Here is a 12235-nt window from a genome sequence, read left to right on the forward strand (position 1 = left end):
CTACTTGAGTTAGGGCAATCGTGACCTTAAGTGGGGAAATTTGGGGGCCAGGTTATGACGGCTTGCTTTCTAAAAAGATAGAGATCACCTGAGAAGGGGCCAAACCTCTGAAGCGCCCCATCAGAGTGGCTTGATTCTGCTCCCCACAAGGAGATGGGGCCCCAATCCCCAGCTCTGCATGTCTCCCGCAGCGCTGGGTGAACTTCGGTACGGCCCTGGCCGCGGGTCTCTGGGGCCGGGTTCGGGGGCGGGGCGTGAGGCTGGGGCTCCGCCTTCCCCTGCCTGGGCTCCCGGGCTCTTAACCCCGGGACGCCGCGGCTCCTGGGCTCCGCAGAGCAAGGAGCGAGCGGTCAGCGCGGAAGCCGAGCCGGAGCCGCGCGCGCGCGTCCCGTCCTGAGGCCGACGCCAGCTTGCCGGCATGGCCCCTGCAGCGGCTTCGGGGGGCAGCACCCTGCCCAGCGGCTTCTCGGTCTTCGCCACCTTCCCTGACCTGCTCTTCGTCTTGGAATTTGTGAGTTGCTTTGCGCTCCCCCACGCCCAAGCCAGGACGGGACTGGAGGGGCTGAGGCGCGCACCGCTGGCTGGGGACAGGGTGACGGTCAAGTTGGGAACATCCTCCCAGCCCTGGTCGTTTGTCCCTTTCTAGTGGGACAATGGGGAAAGCAAGTCTCCAAGACTTAAGTGAAGAAAACAACTTTGTAACCCAGATCAGATACTGGGCGCTGGACAGGCGGGGTCTGTTCATTGGTTGGAAAGCTGCGCTCCAGACTCGGATTCGCTTAGCCCGGGGTGTCTGGGAGAAACCTCATCTCCGCATTTTGCCACACTGCTGGAGCGCAGTGTCTTTGTAAAGGGCTCCCTCTTTCCCACCCAGGATGGTTTCCTTACCAAAAACAAACAAACAAAAATCTGTAAAAGAAACCTCCGAATTGTTCACTGAGGTTTAGAGACGAGGAAGGACTGGATCTGGGTTGTCCTTTTCGGACTTTCGCAGTTTTCTGGCAAGCGAATGTATTTGGGACAGATTTGAACGGGAAATCAGAAAATGACCAAGGTCATAGTTTACTCTGCCAGTCATTTTGCCCTGTGTATAGGATTGGGGGAGATGAGCAGGACTGGTGAGTGAGCTTGAGAGCCTTGGCTGATCTTAGGTTGTGCCTGGGTACCTGAACTTGGTCCTGCCTTGCTGTGTGGCTCTTGTGACTTAGGTAGTTTCCTAGTGTGAGCTCCTACTATAGTGCTCATGGTGTCTGGAGCCTTCAGACTCCCATCAGCCTCAGGTGCCCAGAAGTCACGGGCACTTAACTGGAGGGGTGGGCCTTATTTATTCTGTGGGTGTGGTTCGTTCCTTGCAGCGCACGGACACTCTTTCCTATGCCACCACCGCAGTAACAGAGTAATCTTGGTTGAAAAAGAAAATGTAAGAAGCCACCTATTTACCTATTAAGTCCTGCTTTTTTTTTCTTTTCTTTTCTTTTCGCCGTTCGTGGGGCCTGAATTCTGGTCTTGGACACTGTCCCTCAGCTCTTCAGCTCAAGGCTAGCGCTCTACTACTTGAGCCACAGCACCACTTCCAGCTTTTTCTGCTTATGTGGTGCTGAGGAATCGAACCAAGGGTCTCATGCATGCAAGGCAAACACTCTACCACTGAGCCACCTTCCCAGCCCCAGGTCCTAGCTTCAGATGGAGGGGGTGGGGGGGATGAGATTGAACACCAAATGAGGAAGGGCAATGGTATGGAAACTTGTAGTGAGGGCTTGACCCCAAACCTGTATCCGGATTGACTTCAAGGTGTGTGGATAATGAATGTCACAGAAGTAATGTTTGGAAGAGACCTTGGAAACTAAGCTTAGTCACACCATATAGAGATAGGGACTCCCCTGGGCACAAAGTAGGAAAGGGTTTGTCCAAGGGCAGTCAGCCCTTTAGCTAGCTCCTCTGCTTCCAGGCGTTCCTTCCAAGCTCAAGGTTGACAAGCACACCCTGGGACAGTGCTAGCTGAATGTATCTGACATAGACATAATGGTCTAATGCAGGAACCCCTTTTAAGACACAGAGTTCCATTGGATCAGCTTTTTCCAAATGACTTCTCTCTCCTCTGGATACTTCTCTTTATCATCTCTTTGCCTGTGTTTTCCCCAATGTTGGATTTCTGAACAGGAGCAGATGCTGTCAGGACCTGGGAATAAGTAGAGTGGCTCCTTCAGACCTTTACATGGGGGTGATCTACAGTGAGAGTGTACTGATCAAGACAGAGCAGGTCTCATGGTGAGATGAGTAGGACAGAAAGGTTTGTAAGTAAAACAGGTCCTAGTGTGTCACAATTTGGCCAGGAATGACTTAGACTGTATTTTAGCTGTTTGAAGAACATTATAACAAGAATCATGAGTACATGAGTGTGGTAGTTGAGCTTCATAGTTTTGCCAAGTCACACACACACACACACACACACACACACACACACACACAGAGGCATATACACACACACCAGCTCAGGTAGTATGGTCTGGCTTTACAGAAAGGATGGCTTCCAGGGCTCTCTCTGCCACCTCGTTGTAGCTCAGCCTGGTGGAAAAAGTGGCCCCGAGGGTAAGAACAGCTCAGCCAGGCAGGGCGATCTAATCTGTGAAGGGGACAGAAGGATCCTCAAAGAGTTGGACTGTGGGAAATCTGTGCCACCTGTTAGTGGAAACTTACTTCTCCAATGTGGTTTTGTGACCTGTGATAATACAGGTTTCTAGAAAGAATTTCCTCTTGTCTGGAAAACTTCACTCTTACCTGTCTTCAAGAGTATTTCTCTTCCTCAACTATGGCTCCTATTACCCCCCAACACACACACACACACACACACACACACACACACACACACAACCTGTCACTTCTCAAGATTTCTCAGATGTCTCACATGTCATCTGTGACTCTCTCTTCTCTTTTAGATTGAGAGTGGAATCACAAGATGCCTATGAGGGAAAAGGGACAGCAGATACCATTCCTTTAATCTTTCCTTGTGGATTATATGTATGAAGGGTTGTATGTATATGTTTTGGTATGTGGAAGGAATGGAGAATTAAAAAGCTCAAAAGAGAGACTAGCTGTCACTAGGAGGGCTCTCTTCCATTATGGAATATTGTAACTCAACAACAAAAGGACAACCAGTTTTAAAATGGACAAGTTGCTTGAACAGACATTTCTACAAAGAAGAAATACAAATGAACATATGAAAAGATGCCCAACCATCACATTAGTCATTAAGGAAATGAAATAAAAACCACATTGAAATATCACTGCCAGGTGCTGGTAGCTCACATCTATAATTCTAGCTACTCAGGAGGCTGAGATCGGAGGATTACAGAAGCCAGCCTGAGCAGAAAGTCTGTGAGACTCTTATCTCCAATAAACTATTCAGACAAACTGGAAATGGCTCTCTGGCTTAAATTGTAGAGCACTAGCCTTGAACAAAAGAAGCTCAGGCCCCAAGTTCAAGCCCCAGGACCAGCAAAAAAAAAGAAAAAAGAAAGAAAAAAGGAAATGTTACTTCAGACCCATTAATTGGCTTTTATTTTTTAAAATGAGCTCAGCAACAAAGACTACAATGAAACTTTCAAACAACACACCTCCCTCCAATGGAAAATAACAAGTAGCACTCCGAATCTGGAGGCACTGGAATGCTTGTGTATCATGGCCATTTAAGATAGTTCTGCCACTGTGGAAAATAAGTTGGTGGTTTCTCCAAAAACTACCCTATGGTCCAACAGTTCCGTGCCCAGGTGAATAACCATTGAATTCAAAGCAGAACTCAAATGAGTACAACAGAGGTGTACTTGTGGGAGGAGCCCAAATGTTTATCAGCAGATAATCTGACTCAACAAAGTGTGGTATATTCCTTTAATAGAATATTATTCAGCCCTGGAAAAGAATGAAGTACTGCTGATTTGTTCTACAAAGCTGATAAACCTTGGAAACTGTGCAAAGTAAGACGACATATTGTATGATTTGATTTATGTAACATATCTGAAATAGGTAAATCCACAGAGAAAGAACACAAACTAATGGCTTGGGACTAAAAGGAGCAGGGGGAATAATTGCCTAATGGATATAAATTTCCTTTCAGGGTGATGAAATGTTTTGGAATTATATAGATATGAAGATTGTACAACCCCATAAATGTACTCTTTGACATTGGACTAGTCAGTTGTATGTGTGTGCTAGTTCCAGGGTTTGAATTCAGAGCCTGGGTGCTGTCAGTTATTTTTTAGGCTGGTGCTTTACCACTTGAGCTTTTCAGCTCCACTTTTGCCTTTTTTGGTGATTAATTGGAGATAAGAGTCTCATGGACTTTCCTGCCAGGGCTGACTTCAAACTGCTACCCTCAATTCTCAGCCTTCTGAACAGCTAGGATTACAAAGAAGAGCCACCAATACCTGGCTTACATAGGTCAATTTTAAATGTGGATTTTATGATAGATGGATTACATCTCAGTTTTCAAAAAAAATTAAGAAGTAGTTCAAGTAGTACAAAAAGTATGTATATCAAGCAGCCACATAGTACTGCTCAAATTTATCAAAGCTTAATATTTTGTCTCTTGGCATTAAGGAAACCAAGTTAGCCAGATGTGCTCTAAACCTAACTGGGTATCTTGTTTTGGCTGAGCATGATGTACACCCCTCCCTGAATTACTTTAGACACCCACACCTAACTATAAGCAAGGCATTGGCTTACGTTTCACACTTTACAAAAATTGTATCATGTTACACACATCCCTTATAATAAGTGACATGTTTATACACATTGACACTGTATCTGTTGATGGACATTTTGACCATTTCCTATTTATTACTGTTAGCCTTTGCAATATTGCCAGAACATTCTTGGAATTGCTTCTGCAGATGTCTCCTTTAAGACATGGAGGGTTTAGTTTGCAAAGACATAGGACAGCCATATGTCTATTTTCCCAGCGGTCACAACGCTGTAGTCCCAAAGAGTTACTCTAATTGATACATCCCAACATCAGATTTATATAAGGAAGCTGATAGATTTGAATTAAGCTCTGGACCTCCACCTACTCAGGTCCCTCCCAAGACTCAGCCTCATTTGCTGTATATTTATAATTGCATTGTATAACTTGTATAAATTGAATTGTATAACTAAGCTTCAGGCTAAACCTGGGCCTTCTCTGTCTCCTACCACCAGTGAATGAAGGTTTCTGTTGTTCCTCATTCTTTCCACACTTGCAGGGCATCAGACTTTGTAACTTTCTGCTCATCCAATGGGTGTGAAATGCTTGATTATTTTTTAATTCTGTAGTGCATTGAGTTGATGATGACTCATGATTCAGTTTCCCATGCCTGACTCCCAGTAGGAGGTACAGAATCCAGGGCTAACAGGAGAGGCCCACCCCACTTCCATGGATGGGAGAAAGCCCACTGGAACAGGCCAGGGCTGTTACTTCAGGTAGGGCCTGGCAACGTCATCCTGGTACAGCGCCCATCCGAGAACTCCCAATCTCAAGAAGCTACAGGGTCCTCACCTCACAAGAAGTGGAAAGCAGGCTTAGCTAAGCAGTAGGACCCCATCTTTCTATATAGACTTAGACCTATAAGCAGTAAAGTCACAGATGCACCCCCATGTGGGTCTAGAATGTAGAGTGTCCAATAGCCTTCCCAAAGAACTCAACCAGGGCTTTACTCTTGGCCTCTTTCCCTGAAATGAAGGGGAAGTCCTCACCCAATGGAGGACTTTTCCTTTCAGAGACATAATGCCCTGTTTCCTTCACCTCCCTTCTAAGTCTAGGGCTTCATGACACCCAAGCAACCATTACCAGGGAAGGGTGAAAAGAAGAACGCTTTCTGTCTGGATGGTGGCCAAGGCATCCAGAGACAATGTCTCCCACAAAGTACCATAGAGAACCCTCATGCCCTTTCAATGCAAGTGAGCATCTGGAGACACTTTGAAGATCATTACCTCAACCGAGGAGCTAGGATTACAGGTGTGAGCCACAGCCACTCAGTCTGGGAGCATTTTTTACCATGAGGGCAGGTCCACATTCACTCAGTCTGCACACTGAGCTTTTTCTGACATCAGAAAGAATCAGAGAGATAGGTAGACAGCCCTGCCCATCTGGCAACCCTTGGAGAACTCAAGTTCCTTCTCTTCTCCAGGGACTAAAGAGCCATTTCTGAATCACTGGGAAGCCCCCTTCTTATCAAAACCACACTCTTGCCAGGTGGAGGTGACTTACAATTATAATGCTAACTACTTAGGAGTCTGAGACCTGGAGGTGTGAGGTTCAAAGCCAATCAGAAAAGTTTACTAGGCTCCATCTGCAAATAACCAGCAAAAGACTGGATGGGGGGCATAGCTCAAGTGGTAAAGCACCAGTTATGTAAGCAAGCAAAGCCAGCAAGAGCATGACACTCTAAATTCACGTTCTAGTCCTGGCATACACACACACACACACCTTCAAGAGTTTCAAGAATTCATATTTGATAAACACTGATTGAGTTGCAGTGGCCATCTATAAGCCAGGCTATCCGTAGACTGTTTTATGAGGGGAGAGAATAGGGGGACAGTTCTAAATGAGAGGCTAGGTCAAGGAGCCAGTGTCCTGAGGTCCTCATGGGCTCAGGGTGCAAACTCTCCCTGTTTCCATGTGGTCAAAGACAGGACCCTCCCCTGTTAGCCATGGAGGCCCAGCCACTGGGTTGACCTTTCCTAACTGAGCTGCACTTGTGTTGTGGGCATTTCTTTGGAGCTGTTTAGAGAGAGACACAGCCAGTCTCTGCTGGGGCTTTTCCCTTCCCTCCTGTCCTTTAGTCTAAAGGAAGAATTATAGATGAGTGGGGGGGGGGAAGGGGAAGGGATGGAGGAGTGGGAAGGTTTTCTTGGCTTTGAGAAGTGACTTTTCCGGTTTTTCAAGAGCCAGTCATCTGCTTTGATCCAGAGTCAGTGACTTGAAGCTGCTCTCTGAAAATTAAGGTGACCAGCTGCAGGATCATTGTGCAGGACCATCACCGCTGATCTCTTTTCTGTTTTTCTTTTTTTTTTTCTTTTTGTCAGTTGTGGGGCTTGAACTCTGGGCCTGGGCACTGACCCTCAGCTCTTCAACTCAAGGCTAGTGCTCTACTACTTGAGCCACAGCACCACTTCCTGCTTTTTCTGTTTATGTGGTGCCGAGGAATCGAACCCAGGGCCTCTTGCATGCAAGGCAAGCACTCTACCACTGAGCCACCTTCCCAGCCCCCGCTGATCTCTTTTCTGAAGGATGATCTTTAAGCATCTCATGAAGAGGACCTGGGATGCTACTATTGGGGAGAGAGCTCAGGTCTCAGTGTGGCCAGGGATAGAGGCTGGCTGTTTGCAGCCACACCCACAACACTAGCTGGTCAGGTGGAGAGGGCTCAGAGCTGCTGCCAGTCCAGGCCAGTTCTGCACAGCCCGAGGAAGCTCTGGGCAGGACACACTCCCTGAGAGAAAGGGTTGGGGCAACCAGCTCTGAACTAGATGGGGACCAGGGATGAGCTCCTGACAGATTCAATGCTGAGCACCAGCTTTCTGTCATGAGGGGTCTGTTTTAGTGGTTCTCACCAACAAGCAGCCATTCCTGGTCATGACATTTGGGACCCAGGGGAAAGCACTAGGAAAAGTATGGCAGTAGGCTGTAGATTGTTCTTAGGAGTATGGAGCAGAGAACAGGTCTCTGGTTGTCATTCATCATGGCAGCTCCCCATTGTCTTCTTACATTTGGGTTGGAAGGTGTGGTTTTCTGTTAGCTCTAGACTGGGTACTAACAGCATAATCCATTTCTAGGCTAATAAATATGTCAGCCTCAATTCCCTGCCATGCTCAGCTCCAGGCTCTCTGCTACTGTCATCTCCTACACAATAATGAGGTACAGGCAAAAAACACCAACCCCTCCCCTCCCAAAAAAACCCAAACCGGTGTGGCATCATTTTAACACACCAAGATCCTAGAGTCTGAGGGAAAACATGTTGGAAATGTCAGAAACACCTTATCACCAAGCATGACATATAGATTCACATAGCCAGTGGGAAATGAAAGATCCAGGGAGACACATTCAGCCAGTTCCAGCTGAGCTGAAATTCTAGGCTGGAACCTCAGATTCCTGTGAGATCACTGGACAATCGGAAAGGAGTTAGGAAGAGGGGGTCACTGTATAACTCCTGGATCAATTTCCAAGAAGGACCCCTGAGGGCTAGTATTGGCTTTCCTGGGCAAGACACTCCAGGAAAGAACCAACAATGATGTTCTTGACCCAGCTTCTGGAGACAGGAACATATAGTCCTGTCATGTTTGATCCTTTGCTTGTTATTGGATTATAAACACAAATCTTGCTATTTTTTTTCCTCTAAAGGCAGGAGCTTATTGACATTTGTCCCAGTGGAAGGAGGGGGAGACAGAAGCCCACCTTCCATGCTACCTTCTCAGACTTTTCCCTTTCTATTCAGACCCCAGGGCAGCTCATGAGGACCAAGAGGGCAATTCTCCACTCTACTTTCTCCTGGGTGCTGATATTATTATGGTCATTGCAAAAGCCAACCCCAGCCAGAGGGTTGATTTCATGATAATAAACTGTTGATGGGACCCCATGGGTATCTGCCACACCCATGAAGGCCCTGATGTGGGTTCTGAAGCCAACTTGTCACTCAGCAGCTATGGGAATGAAAGCTGACAACAGTAACAGTTTCAGCACCAACAATAGGGATGCCTTTATAAACCTGATTGCTATAAGGATTAAGCCAGTGTGAACCAGTCATGCATGGCTTAAGGATGGAGATACTTTCTGAGGAATACAACCCTGGGCAATTTCATCTTTGTATGAATAGACTAAGACACCCACAGAGATAGCTACTATGCCACCAGGTAATATAATCATATGGGACCATTAATATATATGTGGCCTGACATTGATCAAGACAACATATAACGTACACACAGAGTTTTTAAAGCAACACAACACAGTCATGGATCAATAGCTATTTGGTATAATTATTAATTAACTAACAATTCAAAAACCTACTCTGCAACCAACTGTCCATCCAGTACCCATGGAGGATAGTCATTGGAGAGTCTCCCTACCCCTCACCACCTTTTGCTTTTGGTGCTATTCTATGCCCTTCTTGGGGGCAGATGTGCATGGAAGGCTGGAGCGAGACAGGGCTAGGCAGACTGGAGTGGCACAGTCACCATGTCCTACCAGATCTTACCACCGGAAAGACTTCCCAATGGCTCATCTCATACCAAGAAAGAATAACAGCTGGGAAGCTCGGCTGCCTCTGGCCAGCCTGACAGGGTGACCAAGGAGAAGAGGGTGTGGTGACAGCACCATCTAGTCTTCTGTCCCAGAGACTGGGCACTGCCCCAACTGCCCTCTGTGCCACTCAGCCAGCCTGGTGCCAGAATGGGTGGGGAAAGCTTTGTGGGTTCTGATGTGACCCACATTGCTGTATCTATCTGCAGGCCTAAGAACCAGTCATCAGTGGGCCCATAACCCACCCTCCCCAGTCAATTTGTCTTGAATGACAATGTATTTAGCATCTAGAAAGTTCAGAAAAGGACCGCTTCAGGCACAAGTTTGTCCTTGCTGTCCCAAGTCTCCTTTCTGGCCGGCAGATTTGTAGTAGCAGGCCAGGACAGTTAGGGGCCTGGCAGATGGAAGGGGAATACCTAGCTTGTGGGCCTTCGGACCCTGGGGGAGAGTTGGGAGAGAACCAACCAGCCATAGAACTTGCTGGAGTTCAGTAGGGACATGTGGAATGCTCCATTGTTGGGCATGGTCAAGCTTCCATGTACCTCCACCTAGAAACCCATCCTGATAACACCCTTCCCTGGCACTCAGCAAGTCTTTGCTTGTGGGCTATCTCCTGGCTATACCCTGTCTGTGTTCCTGTCTACAACAAAAGCCTAGGCATTCCGGAACATTCTCAGGAAAGGTACCTATGGTAAGCTGGCTTACCTGGCTAATGTTTATAGATCACAAGATGATATCTTAACCAAAAGGCAGAAACAGAGAAACTGATAATGGTCACCAATTCCCTAGAGGGAGCCCCTTGGCCCCCTGGGGAGGAACATAGCCCTGGGGATGGATGGGGGAGCCGGGTTAGGTGGGGCATTCTCTTTGCAGGTATACACCTGTTTCTTTTGTGGGTACTCACCACATTACTAACCTACTTGGTGACTCCTGTCAGTAACTTTTATCGTCTCCCATTAAAGCCACTCATTTCTGCTTTGGAATTTCTATGGCTTGTGTCTTTTTTTCCAGGTGGCTTCCCTGTTTTTTTGTTTTGAGGTGTGTGTGTGTGTGTGTGTGTGTGTGTGTGTGTGTGTGTGTGTGTGTGTGTTCATGGAAACTCATTGTTTCTGTTTGTCTTGTTGAATGAAGTCAAAGGGTGTAGGTATGGTAGGCAGAATTTTCCATCCAAATGAGAACATGCCTGTTGGAAAGTCCCTAATCAGTGGATCTGAGAGGAGTGTTTTTGGTTCACACTGGTGAGGGAGAATGGCACACCAGCCACTATTAAGCTATGTCTGTGGCCAGCACTGGATGGGCTGGGGGAAGGGGATTGCAGACCTTGATATTAACATTACCCTGTTAATGTGAACTACAAACCTGAACTTAGCTCTATCTCTTAAGATCCCGGGTCTCCATTTCCCCCTTTTAGAAATCTATACAAGGCCCCCTAACTCCTGCTTTTCCTCAGCGTAGATAAATTATTTCATTGCTTAGGCCTCCCTGGGAGGGATGCTTGTGGGTGTGGGAGGTCACCCTGGAAAGAGGAAGCCTGCTGATAGAGAGGTCAGGAGGAGAGAGCCTCAGAGTGGTCCCTTGAACACCGCTGATGTTCACTTGGGAGTAGTCCCAGAAATCGGGCTCCCAATAAGTTGCCTTTTGAGGTATAGAAGGGAAGGAGGTCCCAAACAGAGAATCTTCTGACTCCCTCATCTAGTTTCCTCCCAGGACAGAGCATCAATATAAGGGATCCTGGTCGAATTATTGAACTTCCCCCCAGACCTGTGGGAAGTGTTTTTCTGGTCACTGCTGAAGACCTGATACTATTACTTGGACCTGACTCAGTTGTTAGTGAACCCAGAGTCACTCCAGTATGGGACAAGACTGAAAAAAAAAAGGAGGAGGGGGAAGAGGAGATGGGCTCTGTCCATTGGTACATATCTTGAATAAGACCTCTCTCCCTGGGTGCACCTAGCCTGCTGCTGTGGCCACTCTCTGCATCTGTATAACGCATGAGCAAGTGAGCAGACAGGAAAGGCTGCCCTCTGACTGGACAGGAGCTGATATTCTCCAGACCCAAGAGGTGAGGCTTCCACACATCTAGAGAGACCCCTGTATTGAATTCCATCCCTCTTAGCCACACCTCTCAGCACTGGAAGAGTTTCCTTTGCAACTTAGTTTTCAAAGGCAAAGCCAAGTAATCTTGGGACTCTTCGGTATTTCCCTGACCTCCCTCCCTGGGCATGGCATTCCCTCATGCCCTTGTGCTTCTTATTCTCTTATTTTCACCCTAGGCTGCTATTTCCTTCCTTGGCTGTAGCTCATCCTGTACCTGCTTCCACACACAAGAAACATGTATGGGCACATGTGTACAAGCGTATATGCACACACATATTTGTATACATACAGAACATGTGACTATATGCATGTGTGCGCACAGGCACACATACGCAAACACAAGTGCACATATGTGTACACACACACACACACTGAGGAGGAAAATGTCCTTAGTCTTCTGACTCACCGAATAATTATTTTTAGCAAATGCACCCATAGAGCTGGGCAAAACCTGCCAGCTTCTCCTGGAGCACATGTGATTAGACTGGCAAACTCACCACCACCAAATGTCCTGACTTTGAAATAACCCTTGAGTGCTGAGCTAGGTCAGTGAGTGCATTGCCAGCAGCAAGAGCTGGGACTGTAGTTCCTGGTGGTCTCAGAAGACACACCAGTGGGCACAGATTCCTCAAGGGCAACTTCTGTACCTTTGCTGCTTAACCAACTTGGCAGCATAAATCAGCACTTGATGCACAGAATGACTCTTTACTTTTCAAGAAGAAGCTGGGCACTGTGGCTCATGCCTGTAATAATAGCTCCTCAGGAGGCTGATATCTGAGGATTATGGTTCAAAGCTAGCTGGGGCAAGAAAGTCCATGAGGGGGCTGGGAAGGTGGCTCAGTGGTAGAGCGCTTGCCTTGCATGCATGAG

General features: G+C 47.2%; 1 protein-coding gene across 1 annotated transcript in view; it reads left to right on the forward strand.

The window, feature by feature from the left end:
- The first annotated feature begins 320 nt into the window (after positions 1 to 320).
- Positions 321 to 12235, forward strand: part of Mal (mal, T-cell differentiation protein) — a 25747-nt gene continuing 13832 nt past the window's right edge. Inside the window, exon 1 of the mRNA XM_013019852.1 lies at positions 321 to 511. Coding sequence (XP_012875306.1) covers positions 419 to 511 — 93 coding nt within the window. The 5' untranslated portion in view covers positions 321 to 418. The remainder of the gene's footprint in view (positions 512 to 12235) is intronic.

Source organism: Dipodomys ordii, unplaced genomic scaffold (genome assembly GCF_000151885.1).
Source record: "Dipodomys ordii isolate 6190 unplaced genomic scaffold, Dord_2.0 Scaffold47, whole genome shotgun sequence".
NCBI classification, from domain to species: Eukaryota; Metazoa; Chordata; class Mammalia; order Rodentia; family Heteromyidae; genus Dipodomys; species Dipodomys ordii.